At 35.2% G+C, this 23,554-nt stretch overlaps 1 protein-coding gene across 1 annotated transcript in view; it reads left to right on the forward strand.

The window, feature by feature from the left end:
- Positions 1-1,712: 1,712 nt before the first annotated feature.
- The window catches only part of LOC111615085 (cytochrome P450 4C1-like), a 25,989-nt gene continuing 4,147 nt past the window's right edge, over positions 1,713-23,554 (forward strand). Inside the window, exons 1-12 of the mRNA XM_023356473.1 lie at positions 1,713-1,829; positions 2,334-2,505; positions 2,655-2,767; positions 3,137-3,222; positions 9,693-9,880; positions 11,424-11,586; positions 12,000-12,126; positions 12,198-12,359; positions 13,505-13,675; positions 19,081-19,147; positions 20,364-20,466; positions 22,132-22,208. Coding sequence (XP_023212241.1) covers positions 12,034-12,126; positions 12,198-12,359; positions 13,505-13,675; positions 19,081-19,147; positions 20,364-20,466; positions 22,132-22,208 — 673 coding nt within the window. The 5' untranslated portion in view covers positions 1,713-1,829; positions 2,334-2,505; positions 2,655-2,767; ... (2 more) ...; positions 11,424-11,586; positions 12,000-12,033. The remainder of the gene's footprint in view (positions 1,830-2,333; positions 2,506-2,654; positions 2,768-3,136; positions 3,223-9,692; positions 9,881-11,423; positions 11,587-11,999; positions 12,127-12,197; positions 12,360-13,504; positions 13,676-19,080; positions 19,148-20,363; positions 20,467-22,131; positions 22,209-23,554) is intronic.

Below are 23,554 nucleotides of genomic sequence, written 5' to 3' on the forward strand. Positions count from 1 at the left end.
GTACCCGACAGTCGCGGACAGGTTAAATTAACTACCCCCAGTCTCCATTCGTGCACTATAGTGGTTGCGTCTCGTTAGCCATAAGGGTGTAGGAGATATGGGCTTGAAAGTGGTTGGAAGTGGAAGATTTTCTATTTCGTCTTTAAAAATTTTCGAATTCGAATTGGTTCGATTATAGAACGATTGTAAACGTTGCAGAAAATTGATCAAATTGAAAATAGTTCGTTTGATTAAACGTAAAAATTCTCTAATTAGTCTGGAAACGGGGGACCTAATTCTTGCATTCTGTGAAAACGGGTAAGATTAGCTATAATGTAATTATCTTAATCTTCACTATCGTTACTTTTTAAAAACCCAGCGAAGCGGGTCCTTGCAGCTAGATTCTACATTACTTAGAAAAACAGTCTTTTATATATAAAAAAAACTATATTACATACAAATGTACGAACAAATAAAAACCCAGCGAAGCGGGTCCTTGCAGCTAGTTAATTAATAAAATACAAACCCTTATTGACCAATTGAGGAAAATCGATCGTACAGTCGACGACCAGGAACATGCCGAATTATTATTGATGCGTCTACCGGAGGAATACAATAATTTAGTGATAAATTTAGCGATTGCCGCACGTACAAAATTAACCTCAGCTGCAGTTAAAGCTAAACTGCTGCAACAGACTGCCATAAAAAATGAATGCAGTAATACTAAAGGTCGAGAGGATGGTGGATCGGACTTAATGAAGATTTTTCTCGTTATTAACATTTACAACTTTTAATAAAATTCATTTCTACCCTCAAAATTAAGTCTTTGCCATTTTATGAAAACTAAAAATGGCAAAGTGGCAAAGACTATTTATGACATTTTGTTATAAAAGTTTCTTATAACAAAATTTCATAAATAATGGCGTCACACACAAATTTATTTTTTAATTAAGAGCTCATAATAGCCGGAAAAGTAACGCAACTCGTTGCTAGATGTTTTTTAGTAGGTTATTTAGGTGGAGTCGATGGGTACGAAGATGACGAATTCGTTCTTAAAGAATCGTGTTCGTGGCCAAAGATAGAATATGGCGACACCTTTTCTTAATAACCCAATTTTTAACTCTTAAGTACACAAAAGCATACAAATCACTTAAAGCTCAATTTTGTAGCAAGTGGATGAATGGATCCGAAAATTTTGGCAAACAGTTCTTCGCAAAATACTTTTTCCTAGCAAGAGAAATTTAAGTACATTAAAACAAACTATGACGCTCGGTCGTCGTATCGTTGTAACGACTAAGAATGTACTGTACGTTTTATGAATTTTATTCGTCATTGCGTAGCATCGCTTCAAAGTGCTGCGTGGTAAATTTATTTTGTAATTGTCAAATTTGTTTTTATTTTGTTTTAAAATTCATTTACACCGTATCTCTTCGTTAGGCGAACCGTTCAAAGTTTACATTTTCTCCATTTAAAATTTGGTTACTCTGTCGAGTATCGAAACGGGTTAAAACGAAACGGAAACCTAACAAATATGACGACGGGCAAAACGCAAACGCGCAACACGTACCGTACATCCGGAATTCCAACACTTTACACGCAAGTTGTCTATAAGATATACGACAAGCGTAATTATAATGTATGGTACTCCGCAACTTACTGAATTCTGCGGTTTCGCCGGTGGATATTTAGCTACAATTATATTAATGTATTAATTTTAAAGCGAGTCGATAGTAGAAAGAAGAAATAATAGCCACTTGTGGTAAAACGATACTCTCGACTGGGAGTTACTCCGTCCGTCGATAAGCCGTTTCCCTACGATTATTTTGCTTTGTTGTAAAATTGTCTTTCAGGTAATTTAAATTTGCCATTGTTATATATTTAATTAATATTATTACGCTATTAGGATTAAATTTAATGACTATAAACGCGGTTTATTTATTAAAAAAAATATAAGCCTATATATATATATATACGAAAATATTCCGTTATCAAAAAGTAAGAAGTTTTCGTATACTCCGCGATTTTTCATAGTTTCTAGACTTATACTCGTTTTATATAGGAGGAAACTAACTATGACTAATTAATGCATTGAGAGACAGACAATACTCCATTATAAACGTTTTGGTATGCGAAAATTAGGCCTAGGTGGTCGGGCGGTAAGCCACGGGTCCAGAAAGTCGGCATTAAAGCAAATGGAATTGGGTGGCATCCCGATGGCTAAAAATCTCTCAGGCCAGGTCTGACGCGGTACTTTAATTACCGTCACCCGTTATTTTTCGTTCGTTTACACTAAAATCTTTGTAAACACTATAGGGAGTTACCGGAGAATTCCCAGCATTTTCTTTATTTCTCAGAATTGGCAAATGTTACCGGAAGCGTATTACGTGACGTTTGGAACTTTTTTCCTGATTTTGCTGGTTTCGATCAGGTATAAAAACTTCTGGCGGGAAATAATCGACTGGAAGAGAATTAAAGCCTACGGGTACAGTTGGGTTTTATATTTTCACATCCTAAAAACCATTAGAGGTGAGTGAATCCAGACAATTATTTTAAGGAAATTAAATAAATTTATACGATTATGTTTCTATATCACGGCGGATTCTTATTTCTTAGCAGAAAATTCGAAATGCTTTTTGAATTTATACAAAAATAATTTTTGCTTTGTTTTGTTTCAGACGTTCCGTTCGTCATGCCCGGCATTATTCATCGTTTCAAAAGCAGGGGATTTATCTACGGAAACGTTTTTTCCCGAAAGTTCGTATTGCTGTATCACCCCCGACCTTTGGAAGTACGCGAGAAAAATATTTATTCAAATAATTTATTAAATTAACGCGACATTCCGAGTGCAAAATATCTAAATCCGTACGTAATTTTAGAACTTAAACGGAAGTTATTTTCTGGATCGGGCTGTTCCCAGACGGACCGGCTGAAAATGAAACGATAAATTTTGAAATTTATAAAATTAAAAGAAGTATATAAATATACACCTGTACGCGTTATCGTAATGGAAAAGGTCTTGCCGGATAGATAAAGCACCGAACGAATTTCCGCATCGATTCGTAGGATGCCGGTTTTATTTGGATAGGATTAACCTTATTCGTAATGATCGAGTGGAGTGGTACAAACAAATGCTATTCTTCTATGGTATCTATTTCAGAATCTGCTGAGCGATTCGGAAAATATCGACCGACCTTTGGTGCAGAAGTTGGTTCGTGGAATAGGAGAAAATTCCTTAATGTTTAGGTGAGTAACGTCGGAGATAAGTGACTTTTAAACTCTTATTTCCTGCTAAATCTCGATTACTTTCGCGTCTTATTACTCTTAATTCTAAATTATAGTTTCCGGTACACTTACGGATAATAACTTCGGAAGATTTTTCAATATTTGCAGTTTAATGAAAATTTACTTTTTTCCAGTAGACGCATTAGTCCAATTCTGGAATGCATTTAATTCCTACCCACTTTGGAAAATGATGGCTTACCTTAAACTCTTTTCCAGTGTTTCCGTCGTTACTCTTTTAGTACTAAACGCTAAAGTTTTCGATAAAAGACGAACGACGAGGTAATTCCAACCTTAAGAAAACGTTTATTACGGTAAAACCCGTGTAAACCGGAATCGCACAGTGCCGAATACTTTTTTCCGGTTTGGCAGGTTTCCGTTTTGAACAGGTTTTACTCTTTAATATTATTGAAGCACGACCAGTCGAGTGAACGAACTTTCTCGGCAGCCATCCGAACTGACAAACGTCCGAATCACGTTTCGTCCAGTAACGGCTCGACCGATTAATAGCGGTATTAAAATGGCTTATGGTGAAGAAGACGGAATGTGAAAATTCGACCTTGAACGGGAGGTATCGGGGTCAAAGATCATCATCTTGTTAAATCGATGGGAAAATTTTTTTCTTTATGCTCGCCTTTAGCTTAATATTTAGGACTCGTCATATGCCAACGATATAGGTTTTAAATTGTTAAGGAGATTAGAATAAAAGTTTTGGATACAGTGTTAAGGAATCAGTTAAATCAGTGTTTTTCAACTGTGGATCGCGACTTTTCGAGGGTCGCAAAGCCTTATACGGGGGTCGCGGGTGAAAGAAACAGACAAGTGTTTGTAGGTCCTACATTACAATAAAAAAAAACTAAAATTTCAGTGAGAATGCTGTACCTGTTTATTTTACAGTACAATTGGTTTTTCGATCGCTGTTTAAAGAAAAAAAATTAAATACGTAGTTTTTAAAATCACTGATATAGTTTTAATATGGCCCTGGGGGGTCGCCAGAATTTTTTAACTTGTAAAGGGGTCGCGTATTCAAGAAGGTTGAAAAACACTGAGTTAAATAAGCGAAATAAAATTAAAGTAATACAGAACGAGCAAATAAGGTGTGTTTCAAATTTATACGGACACGAAAAAATTAAAATGAAACCCAAATTTGCTGCATTAAGTGACAAATGTTTTATTAAAAATAACATGGATTTACGTTTTTCCTCACTGCAAAATAAGAATTTTAATCAAACATTAACATTTTGTCACTGAAAATATTATTTTTGAAAATTTTGTACAAAAAACTGTTACATATTTATCCGGACAGGAACTCATTTCATGAATATTGTTTATTTCAAGAATATTGTTTAGTTTCAAGAATTGAAATATGTAAATTAGCTTACATATCTAATTGTAATACAAATTTTTTATGTTGTTCAACGTTCTAAAATGGGTAGAACAAAGAATATATCTGATTATGAAAAAAGGCAAATTGATGCCTATAAATCATAAGGCAAGTCAATAACAAAAATTTTAGCATATATAAATCATCCAAAATCAACAGTTTGTGATTATTTATCAAAAAGATGTTGCTAGGATGTACCAAAATTCAAGACAGGTTCAAAACCCAAGCTTATACCTGGAGATTGAAGACAAATCATCAAGGTTTGCTCCACAAAACAAACATCAGTAAGAAAAATAAAACAAGAATTAGACTTAACTTGTAGCAGCACAACGTTGTGGAGAGTTTTAAATAAATCTCCAACGTAAAAATTCAGAAAAAAAGCTGTAATGCCACCACTTTCATTAAAGCACAAAAGTGACAGACTTGATTGGGCACAAAAACACATGACATGGTCTAAAGANTTCCTACCCACTTTGGAAAATGATGGCTTACCTTAAACTCTTTTCCAGTGTTTCCGTCGTTACTCTTTTAGTACTAAACGCTAAAGTTTTCGATAAAAGACGAACGACGAGGTAATTCCAACCTTAAGAAAACGTTTATTACGATAAAACCTGTGTAAACCGGAATCGCCCGGTACCGAATACTTTTTCCGGTTTGGCAGGTTTCCGTTTTGGACAGGTTTTACACTGTTTTTAATATTATTGAAGCTCAACCGGTCGAGTGAACGAACTTTGTTGGCAGCCACCCGAACTGACAAACGGCCGAACCACGTTTCGTTCAGTAACGGCTCGACCGATTAATAGCAGTATTAAAATGGCGTACGGTGACGAAGACGGAATGTGAAAATTAGACCGAGAACGGGCGGTATCGGGGTCAAAGATCATCATCTTGTTAAATCGATGGGAAAATTTTCTTTTTTATACTCGCCTTTCGCTTAATATTTAGAAGTCGTCATACGCCACGATAAAGCTTTTAAATTGTTAGAGATCCACTTAACACTGTATCCAAAAGTTTTATTCTTAGAATAAAACTTTTGGATACGGTGTTAAGAAACCAGTTAAATAAACGAAATAAAATTAAAGTAATACAGAACGAGCAAATACGTTTTTGAACGATAATAAATTAAAATTAATTAAAGATGCTCAAACTAAATAAATAATAGTGACGGATTTTTGTTAAAAGTAAATTGAATTTATATAAGAATTCTAAGTTTAGGTGAAAATGCGTTGCGTCAGATATGGAAGATAATAAAAATACATAGAAACATTACAACCATGTCATTAGACATCAAGCGGGCATTCATCTATAACACGTAATAAAATCAATATTTCTTAAAACACATCGACTTCCGGATTGGCTTTTAAATTTGTTTAATTTAATATCTAAAGGAGGATATTTTAAAACGAAAGAAAAATTTTATAAACAGACGGAGAGCATCTCAGTGGGAAGCTGTATTGGCACACAACACACCGAGTTAAATATGATATACAGTATATTGATAATAAGATAATAGAAATTGTAGTGATAAACTATTTCCGTTACGTCGAGGATTGTTTCATACCGTAATTGGGTCGCAATTTGAAAAACATCGTAGATCTATAAATTTCCACTGCCCGTCCTGTTTTAATCTCGAGAATGTAAGTCCGGACCAAATATAGAATGCTTAAGAGCGGGAGACCCGAATTAAATATATACGAACTTTTGGTCTATACCGGAAGTCACGTTATTGCAATTCAAAAATATTCCCCCGGAAAGAGTTGGATGGATGACCGGCACGAATCTGTTCCTAACAGGAAAAGAATGATATACGGGGGCAGGCCACTACGAGGCTAGGAGCATTTATTTAAAATTAAATATATTAAAAATGTGGTTTAAAAGTTGCAGTCCGGCATTGTAGCCGTGTCGCAATAACGAATATAATTTGTTACAATTACTAAATAAAATATTGTACACAAGGAAATTTAATTCGAATTAGAAAAGGAAAAAGATCAGATTATTAAAGAGATTACATAATATTGCGGTGGTTCAAATGTATTGAAAAACTTGTAATGCGAAAACGCTACGAATTCTTATCGTAACGAACCCAATTATATAAAGAAAAAACTTTTAAGATGTTTAAAGACAAAATAAAAAAGAGAAGAACCTCTCAAAGAGACGAAAAGAAAGAAATCTCTGAAATATTTAATTATCTTGTATAATAAAAAAATTATCTTGTAGTAATTAAAAAACGGTTAAACGAAATAGAAAATAGAAACTCGACATCCAACCGAAGCAGAAAATCTTTTGCAAAAAAGGAATTTTTGGAAAATATTATTGTTTCAATGTTATAATATAAGAATTTCTCAGAATTTAATAATTCATATTAAAAGAAAATTAAAGTGTAATAATAGAGGAGAAGGTGTTATTATGGAACACTGCGGGTGTTATGGAACCACCCCATTTCGAACTGATAATAAACGCGAACTGTAGCGAAATGTGGCTGAACTGAACTAGGCAGACACCCGTAGCGAGGGGAAAATCCGTTTTACTTCAGTTAAACGGTTGTCGGTATTTAATCAGCAAATTTGTTTTTTTTAAAATTCGCAAGTTTTGAATGCTAAGTGAATTTAATTATTTTTAAAATATAAATCGTGTAGTTGTAGGTTCACTGGTGCATGTATTCCGTTCCAGAGACTTAGGGGTACATATTAATCTGTGTGATGTTCACGTTTTTTAAATTTTGGTCTCGACAGACATAAGTTAATTCGAGATGGCGATGCGTGAAATACGGACCCCTTTGGTGCTTTTACAGTAATATGGAACTCAACTCCTCCGAACTCTCTCTTTGCAATCAGACATTCGTCCGGAGCAATTTGGGAAAAAGACACTAGGTAGAAAGTCTGAAAATATCGAAAAAGAGCTGCTGGAATATATATTGTTGATGGAGGTCATATTTTTCTATTATAAAAGCATTTTTGCGATAAAATACATTGGAGTAAATAATTTTGTAATTATTTAACATTTTTTGTCCTTTCCTATTTGTTTTTGGCTACATTAAAGCATTTTTTTGAAAATATACAGTAAGGTTCCATATTACCACCCGATTTTCTCTAAGCCTACTTTCGGACTTTTTGTACAAAAGCCTTCAAAAACCATACTTATAATTACACTAGCGAAAAATCCAATTAGGAACATTTAGTTTACTAGTTACCAGTACTTTTCGCACAAAAAATGTGGGTGTAGTTATGATACCTTGTTTACAATTCACTAAAATGTAATTGGGGTTCCATAATACCACCTTCTCCTCTATAAATATTAACCAGCAATTACTTATTGTGACAAGGTCACAATGACGGGCTGCAACTTTAATCATATTTTTAAATTTATTTAACTTAAAATATACGCTGTCCACCTCAAATTAGTACATCCCCGCACGTCATACTTTTCCGTTACCAATGAAGTCGTGCCGGTTATCGATCTAACTCCTTTCGGAGGGAAATTTTTGAATCGAAATAACGTGACTTCCGGTTTGCACGAGAAGATTCTATATAGCTAGTCGGGCCTCCTGTATATAAGATTTTCGTATGTGGTATGGACTTTCATCTAACTCGGTTCCGGAGATGAAGGAAAGACGGAGACAAATGGACGACGGTGGGAATTTATAAGTCTACATTTTTTCAAATTGCAGCCCAATAAATAAGGATAATATATTCAACATAGTGCGGGGTAGCAATTCGCATCGGCCCCATAGTATAGTCGGAATGTCTAAAAAATTGTGAGGAATACGTTAAATATGTATCGTATCGTGTTTTGAATTTTTTAAATTAGTCGAAAGTATTTCCGTTAATACGTTTACCCGTGTTTTCGGAATTCGCCCGACATATTATGACGAAGAGAAGACGGAACCGTGGTCTCTCCCGAAATGCACTCTCCGATAAAGGAGTTTTTTTTTGTTAATAAAATAATTAATAATGTTACAATTTAAGAGCCTTATCANTCCCCCGCACGTCATACTTTTCCGTTACCAATGGTGTCGTGCCTGTCATCTATCTAATTTCTTTCGAAGGGAAATTTTTGAATCGAAATAACGTGACTTCCGGTTTGCATGAGACGATTCTATATAGCTAGTCGGGCCTCCTGCCTCTATGACTTTCGTATCTGGTGCGGACTTTCATCTAACTCCGTTCCGGAAATGAAAGAAAGACGTAGACAAATGGACGACGGTGGGAATTTATAAGTCTACATTTTTTTCAAATTGCTGCCCAATAAACAAGGATAATATATTTAACATAGTGTGGAGTAGCAATTTGCATCGGACCCGTAGTATAGTCGGAATGTCTAAAAAATTGTAAGGAATACGTTAAGTATGTATCGTATCGTGTTTTAAATTTTTTAAATTTGTCGAAAGTATTTTTGTTAATACGTTTACCCGTGTTTTCGGAATTCGCCCGACATATTATGACGAAGAGAAGACGGAACCGTGGTCTCTCCCGAAATGCACTCTCCGATAAAGGAGTTTTTTTTTGTTAATAAAATAATTAATAATGTTACAATTTAAGAGCCTTATCAACGGTTATTAAAAATCTTAAATTTTTATGCAAGAAGGCGAGCTTAAAGTTACATAAGAATATGAAGCTTAAAGCCGGAAAAAATTTTTCAAGTAACAGGCGCTACCCGACACGGGAAATCCGCCATGCTCTGGCCAAATTTTTTTAATACCGGTCCCTTTCCATTTTTCTGGAAAAATCGAAGACGTGTTATATACCCATAACGTATTATACCTGGAAGGTTTATTACGTAAGTTAAGGAAGTGTTCGAACAAAGGTAAGAATTGGCTACTGGTGCGGAACGACGCGTGGCTTTCATTTAGCCTCTCCCAATGTGTAGCCGGAGTCGGGGACGAAGTTCTGCTAATTAATTCTTGCAGAGATTTTAACCTGGCCTAGTAGACGGCAGTTTTACTGGAAAATTATAACACGAAACCGAAGCGTAAAAATATTTTGTTTAGGGCTAAAATCCCACAGAAAAATCTCCAGAAATATAAAGTTTATTTGAAATTTTGAAACGTTAGGAACGGCGTGGGATGGAAAATGAGAAAAGGCGCCCTGTCCAGGACCTTTCATCAGTCGATTTTAGAAAAATGCATCCCTCAGATCGAGCGACATTCGAAAATTTTGGCGGAGAAATTGAATGCGGCCGACTGCCAGTGGATCTCCTTTAACCGGATCATCGACACTTTTTCTCTTAAATTACTTTCTGGTAAGTCATTTTTATAAATGCGAAGAATCGTCGGGTTCAATTTCTGGTTAAATAATTGCCGCGTTGTTGTAATTTCTCACCTTTCGTACATCTACAAACTCCGTTCGTTTTCCAACCGCGGAAATCCGGTGGATCCAACGAACGAAATCTCCGAATAGGCTATTTCAAATACTCGGAAAGAATTAGTCCTGAAAACAGTAATTGAAAGGTTTGGTGGAAGTCCTGTCGGATCACAAATTTAAGTTTTTGATTTAGACTCGTATTTTTAAAACTGTCGTCTCCTAGCTGCAGCGGCATAGTTACCTCATCTATTATTTTTTTCTTCTAAGTGAGAATTTTCCTGCGCGGCACCATAATCTTCGTGTCTTCCTCTGCCGACGCCATCATTAAATTCAATGTTGTAATTTGCACTGGTTGTTTCTGTAGCCAGAAAGGTTATTGAGTACTGTACTTCGAAATATTAAGCTTGTCAACTTCGTTATAGACAAATTTTTTCCCCAATTTTTAGCTTTCGTCACGGTTGGCAGATTTTCCCTTTTCTGAAATGTCGTATTGGCCGCCGACGAGTCAAGAATATGATGCTCCAAACACGCTATATTTAAAGGTTTGTTGGGCTGGGCATTTTTCATAACTTTCATTCATTCTTTTTTTCCTTTTCCTTTCAATGAATCCAAATTCCCCGTCACGGCACGGGCCAGACTGACCGAATTGCGATAGAAGATGACAATTTCTTCAAATTTCTCACGGATTAAGTATTAAAGAAAAGCTAGCATCGGTTTTCTTTATTTTTGTTTTGTCCAGCTCAGTTGTCAGCAAATAGCTAAACTTTTGTAACATTTTCTCTTAGCGAGATAATACTGTATTGTAAACGCGAGCAAACGGCGACTGCATCTTTCTGCGCATCATTCTGCAGAATGCGAACGATATAACTTTAACTGTTAAGGTTATGTACTGTATATCAAATAACATCCTGCTAATTTCTTCCCTATTACAAGTGGACGCCTCCATCTTGTTTTACAGGCAATCGTGGGATTGAATCCGGGTCCCCTAACCGAAACCAGAGGCGCAACTCTAAACTTCTAGTTTCTTTAATCAAAACAAGCGGTTGGGCGTAGGAAACGCGTCTGGCAAAAGGGACTTCCGAAAGGTAGAATCACGTAAGGATGGAGCGTTACCACTTTGATCTGCACAATCCGTTGGATGGATTTAAGCAAAAACCGGAGTTATCGAGTTTTTCCACCAAGCTCTTTCGATTGTAATTTTAGATAGAAGAGGCGTCATCTAATTGGAAATGATGGCGCGGGATTTCCTTTCAAATAAAACATAATATATTTTCCCAAGTGATTTACTTTGATATTTCAAATTTAGATAAACCGATGAAAAAACTAAAAATTTATTTATCTGTAGAAAGAAGAGGCGTATAATATGAAGGGGCAGAGGTTGCCGTTAATGACCATAAATCGAGTCATTATTAGCCGGTACGAGAGAACGGGTGGGGTGGCAGGTGGTAAAATCCCTAATAGTATACGCCTTTGTTAAGTAGATAAAGGAGAAGACGACGACTTTAGACGAAATAATTCTTTCCAATTTTATTTTATCGGACGACCTTAAAGAATTAAATTGGAAATTATTTCAGAAGCCATTTACGGCGTTTTCAACGCGTCTTGGGAAAAGAATTACTACGCCGTGGATCGACTTATAAACAGGTACGTGCAATTGGAAAAATCTGTCCGCGGTAGGAAATTCCCTGTAAAATGAATAAGTTCATTTTATTTTCCGTCACGAAGACTGAAAATCATTCTCCCAGTTTAAAATAAATTGGTAAAAAAATCAATTTAAAAACGTTAATAGACTACTTAAATATATCTCCCGTAATTGTCTCCTAATATACTGTAAAAAATAAATTTCCGCCGAATTACTTAAAGAGTGCATTTTATAAAATTTCGATTGAATGGGCCCAATTTTTTATTATTATTAATCTCGATTTTCTATCTTTCAAATTTCAAATTTACGACATTACGACATTTACTTCGATTAAAATGAACCGGCTTTTTTGTTTTATTTCGACGACGTCGTGGTCAAATTTCGGATTAGAATTGAGTTCTTTTCGCTTTTGTAGTATAAAAACTTCTATATTTTACGGATTTGTGAAAATGACGTTGTTGTCGGACGTAATATCTTCCCTAACGGCCAAAGGACGATCGTTTTCCAGAGACAAATCGCTGGCCAAAAGAATTACCAAAGAGGTTATATACGTATTGTTTTTTTTAATTAACGTTTTTAAATGCAGATAAATATCTATTTTTGCCTTTTACAGGCCGTTAACGAAAGAATTCGACAAATAAAAGAAGACGGACGCCACTATTTGAAACTGGGAATTACCCTGCCCATTATCGATCACCTATGGGAGGCTTCCGCCAATAATCCCGACATTACCGTCGACGGTATCGTGGACGAGATCATGACGTTTTTGGCTGCGGTAATTATTTCGAGTGTATTGTTGGCTATATGCTCGCCCACCGTGGCCGAGTGGTTAATACCATCCAACGCTACAGACACGCGAAGTTTTCCGTGTTTTCTTCCCGTTAGTAACACCTATATAACGACCAGTTTCCCGTAGAAAGTCTTCTCGACAGACATTTCCGTGGGCGGATGACCCACCTGTCGCCTGGCCGTAAACAAATAAACCGAACCAATAATTTTTGTCTTTTGTCGAAGATACCCGAAGTTTTGCAAGTTTGTGTATTAGGGGATTGATGCTATTAAATTTTACTGACGAAAGGTCGAGAGGATGGGGAAATATGGGGGTCATCCGTCGTATGCAGTGGCGCATTATCCTATAGACCAAAAAAAACTATTGCCCAACCGACAGGGAGTCCCAAACCAATTATTATAAGAAAATATTTTTCAGAAAAATTTCCTCGAAGAAAAATGTCCGAAATCCACACCGTACTGTAGTACTGTACGTGGGAACCCCTTATTCAAATTTGCCCGGAAGTCTTTCGACCAGAAAATGGTCGTTTCCGACACGTCGATAATTTTTTATTGTATTTTAGGTTGGCAACATCTTTCTAAATATTGTAACAGTAACATTATTATTACATTTTTAAAATTGAAACGAGGGGGCTTCGGAACTTGGCGGTTTAAGAGTTGCGTCGCCTCCGGATACCGGAGGCCACCTAACTCACGACTGACTTCACCAACTCGTCCCCAATATAGACTATATATAACAAAAATTTGGTAACAATTTTAAATCAGGTGTTTTATAATATAACCTAGATAATAAGAGTATATCTTAATTAATAAATTGCGCAATACGTTGGAGTGGAACGATGCAGCGTGACAACACTAAATATGGGCGATCCTCCGAGGAGAGAATGTTTTCTATGGTAAACCGAAATCCTATTTAGGTGTTAGACGGGCGAAGAAATCCCGAAAAACTCTACTTGGCCAATCCGTTGGCCAGGCGGAAACCGGCCGGCGGTGGTTTATTCACTAGAGGTTACTAGAGCAATTGTATATATTTTTTGGAAAATAAAAAAAATCCAAAGTTCTTAATGACAGTTCGAAGAAATCTTTTTATTTTATTGTTTCAAACTAACAGAAGAGAATCGATTTCAACAGGGTTCTCATTCTCTGGCCTCGGCGGTTTGCTGGAGTGTGTACGAAATTGGGAGACATCCAGACATACAGAAAAGAATTCACCGGGAATTGGATGCGGTATTCGAAAATACAGAAAGAAGAATAAATAAAAACGATTTACAAAGCCTGACTTATTTAGAATGCGTCATTAACGTGAGTATTTAAAAGTATATTTTGTTGACATTAATTCTTAGTTTTGAATTTCGGCTTTTTTAAAATAAATTTCAAAATTTCGTTTGTAAATTGTTCAAAATAGTCACACTTTCTTTAAACGTTTATCGTAATATTTTTTATACTTCAAAATGTACCCACGCTTTAATTTAATTTCAATGACTTTTCTTATTTAAAGTAGACCATCGATTTTTAACGTACTAATTGGGGAAACGGGTTTTCGCTATGGTCGAAACTCCTTTAAATCAAATGCGTTTTAAGAAAAGTATTTTGATAACCGACCGAAAACGTTATTGTAATGAACACCGCCATGGTAAAGTCCTTCCGCAGTGGGAGAAGAGCAACCGAACACAGAAGTCGCAGGCAGATTGCGGGCGGAGAGTTAAAGTAAATTATGACGTCACCACTCGGCTCAGCCACGAGGTCATAGCTCACTGCGGAGGGACTTTACCATCGCACTGTATAAGTATAAATAGAATAAGAATATGAGAATGATGCCGACTGATCGTTTCGACCTTTTAGCACGCTCTCTCTATTCGAGAATACGAAAGGTTTTACATTTTTTTTATGCCAAAAGGTTTTGTCTGTTAAATCGAGTTTACTTTGTTATATTTTACTTATTTCGGTTAATTTTTTTCGATTAATGAAATTAAATCAATTAAAAATACGCTATTAAACACCATATTTTAACATCAGATAGCATTTGAATTATTTTGATAAAGAAATAAAGTTAGTTGTATTATATATATAGGCTGATAGGACCGCCAGGTGGCGTCAAGTTTAAACAGCGCTTTGCTTTTGTTCTGGTTTTATTTTCATATTTAATATATTTTCCACCTCTTTAATGACACTTGATTATCTTATTTTGGCTTCTTAACCTTTGTTGTGCATGTGAGTACCAATTTCTGTTTTACTTCGTTGCTAGTCAACCTTACTGTCGACCACGTGGCTTGGTGAGTTAGCTAAGCCTAATCTGCAGCACGATGCCGGGGCGCAAATCGAAAGCCACCCCAGAAAACGTGTCTGCAACTTTAAATGAAATATCGAAACTAGGATTTACGGAAGTCATCAACCAACTTAAAAGTATTTATCAGCCCATAGTGAATAAACGCCCACTTAACCAACAAGAAAGTTACACAATAGATCAGTTAATACAAAGAATAACTGACATTCATTTATGCTGTTTAGACAAATACAATGTGGTACAAGAAGATATAGTTAAACTACAAGAGGATAAAATTCAGCATCAATCACAACTAAAATCATATGCAAATGCTGTCAAAGCTTCAAGAGTAAAAGTTCATAACCAGCCTGGCCAAGCACAAAAAAGGGAGACATTAATATTAACTCCAGGGATTAAAAACTCGCAAGTGGACAGAAATACTGTCAGAAGTCACTTAGAAGCTGTTCTAAAACCAGCAGCCAATGGTATCAGGATCGACTCCTGTCTAGTGCAGAAAGATGGGAAAGTCAGCCTACAATTATCCAACACTGCCAGTGTCGATAAAATTATTAATCTCATCAATAACAATCATGACTCTGAATTCAAATTTTCGGCAAGCAAGAAAACTAAGAGAAAGCCTTTAGTTCAAATCCACCATGTGTGCTCTAACTTAAATAAAGAGGAGTTGATTAACACTGTCACTGCACAGAATGACAACTTAAAAAATATACTAGAAGAAAAAGATCAAATACTACAACCACTATTCTCCTTCAGATCCAAGGCAGACTCTGCTCAGGAAAAAACATGGGTTTTCTTGACCTCACCTCAAGTTCATCAAAGTTTACTGAAAAACAGAAGGGTGTATATAGGACTTAGATCTCATCAAGTCCTCAACTACTTAGGAATCAAACAATGCTACAACTGCTGCAAATTTGGTCACATTGCTTCAAAATGTGTACCGGAACAACCTGCCTGCTCACACTGTGGAGTAGAGGGTCACAGCTATAGAACCTGTGTGGAAAAGACCAAGTCGTCTGTTATTAAGTGCATCAATTGTATCCGATGGGCTAAACGACTAAAAATGAATGTTCAAAATATTTCTCACAAAGCCACTGACCCAGAATGTCCTGTATATTTAAAAGTAAAATCAAAACTTATTGAAAATACGGACTATGGAGAGGCCANATGTATAACCGGGCAGAAACTGCCTTTTGCTTTTGTTCCACAGGAAACCTTGATACTGTTGACCATATGATCTACCATTGTCCTATTTATGATCAAGATAGACTTATAATGAAATTAGAAATCTTCATGCATGGTTTCAGGTGGCCATGTCCACTGGATAAACTTGTACAGAAGCCTCTGTTTGATACCTTTTACAGTTATATTCAAAATATATGGAAGAAAAGACTTTTCATAATTTCTAATTTCTAATATTACTTTTAGTCTTCACTAAAAGCAGAACTTTCTAATTTTATGTTTACTTTGAATCATTTATCTTGCTTTATGTATCTTAGTGTTATACTCCCATAGGAGTGGTGCACTTATCTAATAAAAAAAAAAAAAAATATATATATAGGCTATATATAATTATCGATATATAATATATATCGATGGTTTAGAGCAGAGGTTTCCACCTTTCCATGTAGACCTATTGACCCTTTTTAGGACTCCCATAAATATAAGTTATATTTAAGGGAATCCTAGAGACAGAGATGATAATTAATTATTAAATAGTGCTTAATAATTATTAAATACATACGTCTAGAATTTCATAGCCAAAGCTAAGAATGTTCTCCAAATAGCTAAAGAAATTTAAACGCACAATACAATAAAAAAAATAATAGCCGCGCGTTTAAATATACCTCTAATTCGTAGTTTATCGAAATATGAAAGAGTAATTTACTTGCCGTCATAATTTTATTTGTAAATCTAAGATGAAACTAGTTTCCTTAACACTTCTACAAATTTCCAAGTTTCTTTTGCTTACAATAGGGGTCTTTTTGCTAACAGTTATAAAATGACGGTTTACTCGAACAAAACGAACAAAATTTTCAGATTTAATATATTCCACGCCATCTGTCAGCAAAATTTCAAATCTCGTCTTACATTACTTATTTGATGAAGACGAAATTATTAATATTTACTCTACAAAAGCACGGTTGACTTTGTTACTTTTAAGCCAATCTCCCGCTGACTTATAAAAATATTTTAAGTTTGTCGAAATGCATTTATCTATAACCTTTCGTTACAACAACTTGTTACGTCAGCATTNGTAATATTAATCAATAACAAATTATGAAAGAGCAACTCAAACAGTTTTTCATACAAGTGTTCAACGTCAGCACCATTCGTCCCACGGCACACATCCAGTCGCTAGGCGAGTTCTTCCCAAACCTTGATCAGTGTGTCTTGAGTAATTGTTGTAACAACTGCTTTAATCCTGTTTCTTAAGTCGAGTAGGTCAGCTGGTAGCGGAGGCACATACACACGATCCTTTATGAAATCCCGAAGGTAAAAGTTGCATGGTGTCAGATCGGGTTAACGAGGAGGCCATGCGAAACAAGCTCTGTCATCCGGACCTTGGCGGCCAATCCAGTGGTTGGGTACAACGTCGTTTAACCAATCGCGTACCGAGTTATGCCAGCGAGGCGGTGCACCATCTTGCTGCCAAATAAAGTTTTCTGGTTCAGCTTCTTTCAATTAAAGAAAGAGCCATAGTTGTAACGCATCAAGATAAGAAACACCACTTACAGTTGTTTCACCGAAAAAGAAAGGCCCATGAACTTTCCGCCGGGATATGGCACAAAAAACATTCAATTTTGGAGAGTCTCGTTGCAATTGTACCATTTCCTGAGGATTTGCTGACCCCCAGATGCGCACATTATGAGTAAGGATGCACCGATAAGCAAAATTGCCGATTAGCAATTAATCGGTCACGCATTATCGGCCGATTAGTGTTAATAATTTATTGTGTTAATAGTTAATTATATGATTATTATTGCATGAAATTATATATTCTTAATAAAAATGTAAAATTTCGTACATTANAGTTATTTATATAAAAAGGGAAAGAGCTAACTTAAAATAATTATTTAAACGAATTATCTGTTTCGATAAATGAAGTACTTACAATAAACACAGTACAGTCATTTTGTAGAAAAGTGCATTAATATTCTGTCGGAAAGATTATTATTTAATTTGCAAATGTTTCTAATGCAAAATCAATTCGTGGTAAAATTTTCACTCTTCTTTGTCACCATATCGTAACAAGTTTATATCATGGGGATAATATAATATAACATTACTTATGTCAAGTTATCCGTATGTAATTTTTTGTGTAATACACTAAGCTTTGGGTGAAAGGCATTTTTCACCAATGCAGCCTAATAGAGTTTAAATTGTTTTTGAGAACTTGAAATCGTAAACTTGTATAACATCTTTTAAGTTACGAAACAATATTTAACTACATAAGCCGTTATAGAAGGAAGTGGAGAAATTAGACGAGTTAGGAACGTTGTCGAATCAATTCCTTACGAGTGATTTATGTGGAATGAGATTAGAGAAATGTATGAAACTGAAAAGAAACCATCCGATCCGGGGGCCAAATTAATGGTGTATTTCGCCTATTGGATGCATTATCTTCTGGAAAAACCGAAAACGAAATGTAGTTTTGTATTCGACTACTCCGAATACCAAAAATAAGACCTGAAAAATAAGCATGTACATTTATACACAAGTAGCGTGTATTGTTCCAGCCATTATAGTGACGAAATGGCAACGGTGGTGATTTTCTTTTATTCGTTTAATATCCGTGGTTCGAAACACCGTATAGAAAAAATTAAATTTGTCTGAAATTTCGTAGTATTCGAGTAGCTGCTTTTATATCGATTTGGAGAATTTTTTAAGGTTGTCGTAGTGGAAAAAATACCGTGGTAAAAGGTATAAAATATAAAGTTTCTAACCGATTCGATTGGTGTTATACACACTTTTGTAAACTATAATTTTTGACGGTGTTAAAATTCATATACGTTGTTTCTAACTGTCGGTGCAAACTTGAAACTTTTTACGCAACAACTACATAAAACCGAATCGAATATTAACGAATATTTCATAGTTTTTGCCAGTGTAACATTTTCCGGGTCAAACTTCTATCAAAAGTGACCGTAATCTGTTATAAACACACCAACATACGCAGAAAACGAGTCGCCGAATATAAAATATCGTAGATTTAACATCTGTAAATTAGATTCAAAGGCAGATGTTAAAGAAAAATACGCGATATGATTAGAAGACGTAATCGTATTTTGGCCGTAATATCAATTTGGGTAAATTTAATATAATAAGAAAATATTGGCGTATTAAAGAAATAAGGTTAATAATAATACGAATGCGTTTAATCAACAATAACGAAAAAATATTTATGTATAAATGTGTTTATTAGGAAGTCCTGAGGTTGTATCCGTCGGTACCTTTTACCATTAGAGGGTCGCACGAAAATCTACAATTGGGTAAGAAACGTTAACCTTGTGTAATTTTAATTATGTTTTGTTTTAAAAAGCTTTAAGAGTGAGTTACGTATTAAACAATTACAGTATATAAGATGCACCAATGACTAACTTAATACAGTTTATATATAATAATGTTTTGTTCGAAAACTTAAGCTTTAATATTTTATAAAATGTTATTTTAAAGGAAAAATGTTAAACGTAAAAAATTTCCGAGAAGCGTTGAAAAGAACACTTAAATGTTAAGCCACCGAGAAAAATCATTGTCAAGTCACAAGAAACAGGACAATTTTATGGTAATAAGCACATAGATGGGGATTTGTGTGTTGTATCAAATATTAAAATTTTATACAAAAAGTATAATATTAATTAATGTCAACAATAGAAAAGTATGCGATAAAGTTGTTTAGTCATTTATTCTTCCGATTGGGGATTTGACCTTGTAGTATCCTCCTGCGCAGGTAGGCATACCTAATTTATTCTTACTTACGTTATAATAAGTTTAATAACAGAAAAAGTTTTACAAGACAAATTTAAGAATATGTCTAACGATAATTGTCCGATTTGGCGGCAGCAGCGACAGAGAACTCGAAAACACGATAGAAATCGAACTGGCACTCGGGTGGTAACGAGTTTTAATCAAGCCTAGTCCGAGACAAAGGTGATTTTGTTTTTTTCCGTTGTATTAAAACATCGCGCCTACTTCGAGGAAGTCGAAGGTGGCGCTGGCCAAAAGTGGTAGATGGGTGGAAAATCGGGCGCCGGCTGCATTTCATAATTTCCAAAATTTTCTTCGTTATGCCGATCCTGGAAGACCCGCAACGACTTTTCATATCCACCGTTTTACTTCACCGCTAAGTTACGGGAAAAAATCCTTGTTCGTATTTTTGCCAAACGTTGGCTTTTACCCAGGGTTACCCAAGGTAGGCCTAAAACGATTTTCATCGCCTACATTTTCTAGCCTTACTTATGAAGGCGAATATTTTATGCGACAGTGGGGGGAGTGGGACGAATAGTGGCATTATCTACCGCAGTCCGCCGATTAGTATTATTTTAATACCAATGAGAAAATACGCGCAGAGAACTGCCAAGTTTTATCCAATACTTTACGCGTCTTTACACTAATTTGAATATACCACCGGCGCTGATTTTCATAATTTTAAATTCCGTATATACCGTACGAGTTGAAAGATATTTGAAAAAATTATTATATCGACAGGTAAAGAAATCTTTTCCGAGGACACGGTTTACCTCGTCAGCATCTTTCACCTGCACCGAAACCCGGAAGTTTTTCCCCGTCCTCGTACCTTCGATCCGGACAGGTTTCTTCCCGAAAANCACACCAACATACGCAGAAAACGAGTCGCCGAATATAAAATATCGTAGATTTAACATCTGTAAATTAGATTCAAAGGCAGATGTTAAAGAAAAATACGCGATATGATTAGAAGACGTAATCGTATTTTGGCCGTAATATCAATTTGGGTAAATTTAATATAATAAGAAAATATTGGCGTATTAAAGAAATAAGGTTAATAATAATACGAATGCGTTTAATCAACAATAACGAAAAAATATTTATGTATAAATGTGTTTATTAGGAAGTCCTGAGGTTGTATCCGTCGGTACCTTTTACCATTAGAGGGTCGCACGAAAATCTACAATTGGGTAAGAAACGTTAACCTTGTGTAATTTTAATTATGTTTTGTTTTAAAAAGCTTTAAGAGTGAGTTACGTATTAAACAATTACAGTATATAAGATGCACCAATGACTAACTTAATACAGTTTATATATAATAATGTTTTGTTCGAAAACTTAAGCTTTAATATTTTATAAAATGTTATTTTAAAGGAAAAATGTTAAACGTAAAAAATTTCCGAGAAGCGTTGAAAAGAACACTTAAATGTTAAGCCACCGAGAAAAATCATTGTCAAGTCACAAGAAACAGGACAATTTTATGGTAATAAGCACATAGATGGGGATTTGTGTGTTGTATCAAATATTAAAATTTTATACAAAAAGTATAATATTAATTAATGTCAACAATAGAAAAGTATGCGATAAAGTTGTTTAGTCATTTATTCTTCCGATTGGGGATTTGACCTTGTAGTATCCTCCTGCGCAGGTAGGCATACCTAATTTATTCTTACTTACGTTATAATAAGTTTAATAACAGAAAAAGTTTTACAAGACAAATTTAAGAATATGTCTAACGATAATTGTCCGATTTGGCGGCAGCAGCGACAGAGAACTCGAAAACACGATAGAAATCGAACTGGCACTCGGGTGGTAACGAGTTTTAATCAAGCCTAGTCCGAGACAAAGGTGATTTTGTTTTTTTCCGTTGTATTAAAACATCGCGCCTACTTCGAGGAAGTCGAAGGTGGCGCTGGCCAAAAGTGGTAGATGGGTGGAAAATCGGGCGCCGGCTGCATTTCATAATTTCCAAAATTTTCTTCGTTATGCCGATCCTGGAAGACCCGCAACGACTTTTCATATCCACCGTTTTACTTCACCGCTAAGTTACGGGAAAAAATCCTTGTTCGTATTTTTGCCAAACGTTGGCTTTTACCCAGGGTTACCCAAGGTAGGCCTAAAACGATTTTCATCGCCTACATTTTCTAGCCTTACTTATGAAGGCGAATATTTTATGCGACAGTGGGGGGAGTGGGACGAATAGTGGCATTATCTACCGCAGTCCGCCGATTAGTATTATTTTAATACCAATGAGAAAATACGCGCAGAGAACTGCCAAGTTTTATCCAATACTTTACGCGTCTTTACACTAATTTGAATATACCACCGGCGCTGATTTTCATAATTTTAAATTCCGTATATACCGTACGAGTTGAAAGATATTTGAAAAAATTATTATATCGACAGGTAAAGAAATCTTTTCCGAGGACACGGTTTACCTCGTCAGCATCTTTCACCTGCACCGAAACCCGGAAGTTTTTCCCCGTCCTCGTACCTTCGATCCGGACAGGTTTCTTCCCGAAAATTATAAATGCCGAAGTCGCTATTCGTTTCTTCCTTTTCTAGCAGGAGTCAGACATTGTATCGGTAAGAAGTTTCTGAACGCTTTCCCATTTTATTTATTTGTAACTTTTAAAAAATTATTTTTACAAGACACAAATATTGTTAGACACGATACAAATGTAGTTGTCGAACGTTGTTGGCGAATACTCGTTACGTTGAAAATGACAATATAATTGAAGTACAGTATTATCGTAATTGTCAGACGTTTCCTTAATTAACGCGCCTGTGGCTATGTCCTATCGAATGACAGGTACGATCTACGATAAATTAACGTTTCGAATTTATTTACAAATTAAATTATGCGTCAGAATCACAAATTTTTTGTGCCGAAATATATTTGGGAAAATTGTAGAAGAGCGCATTTCGAAAGTTTACTTATTTGCAATTTTCTATTTAACATTCTTTTTATTAATCACTCTAGAATTAAACTAATAATCGGTGAATTTAATTGTATTAATAAAGTAATACAGCGAAACCGGGTTAACAGAAATCGGTGGGGGAAAAAATTCGATTTAAAAAGTTTGGAGTTACGGAGGCTGGGCTAAAATCGACATTTATTGCGTGGGTTTATCGGTGACTCGTAATGAACAATCCAAAAAACATTTGTGAGTGAAACGGTGTGGTGAGACAGTAGATCTCTCTCCCCAAGGAACAAGAGCTATCGCAATAGTGAGATAAAATACGAAAAAACAAACTGCGTGAACGTACACTTAAAAAATACTTAAAAAAGAATAAAATAACAATAAAATACATAAAATAGTACTTAAAACTCAACATATATAAAATAATAAAAATGTAAATAAGCGCGAGTGTAGGAAATTAAGAGTTAGCCAATATAAAATGCAATGACAACAATATATATATACAGTAGACCCCTATAAAACGGGTTCCTATAATTACGATTCCTATAAGACAGCAAAAAAATTGCGACGGTATCCGTAAAAAACAGTAAAAAAACTCCTATAATTACGTGAAACGTCATCGGGCAGCCGAACTACTTTCCGCGCCGTCAAGCGCCAGGCTACGGAGAGATTACTATCATCTGTACAGTATTATATATAAATTATATATAAATTAGGTACTGTACATATAATTATATATTAATTATATATAAATTAGGTATTGTATATATAATTATATATTAACTTAATTTATTGTAACTTTATTATAATTATATATATGCTTTCTGCCACCTGGCAACACGCTACGGAGATTTTAGGCTAGTAAGTTCAGTTTATTATCATCTGTACAGTATGTAAATTAGGTACCGTAAGTCTAATACAGCACTAATTTTATACATTTCTTGTGAAAGAAACACTTCTTATTCAACGGCCATAAAAATTATTTATATTAATGATGTCTCCAAAGGT

This window comes from Centruroides sculpturatus, unplaced genomic scaffold, assembly GCF_000671375.1.
Source record: "Centruroides sculpturatus isolate CEXI.00-Female unplaced genomic scaffold, Cexi_2.0 scaffold1977, whole genome shotgun sequence".
NCBI lineage: Eukaryota > Metazoa > Arthropoda > Arachnida > Scorpiones > Buthidae > Centruroides > Centruroides sculpturatus.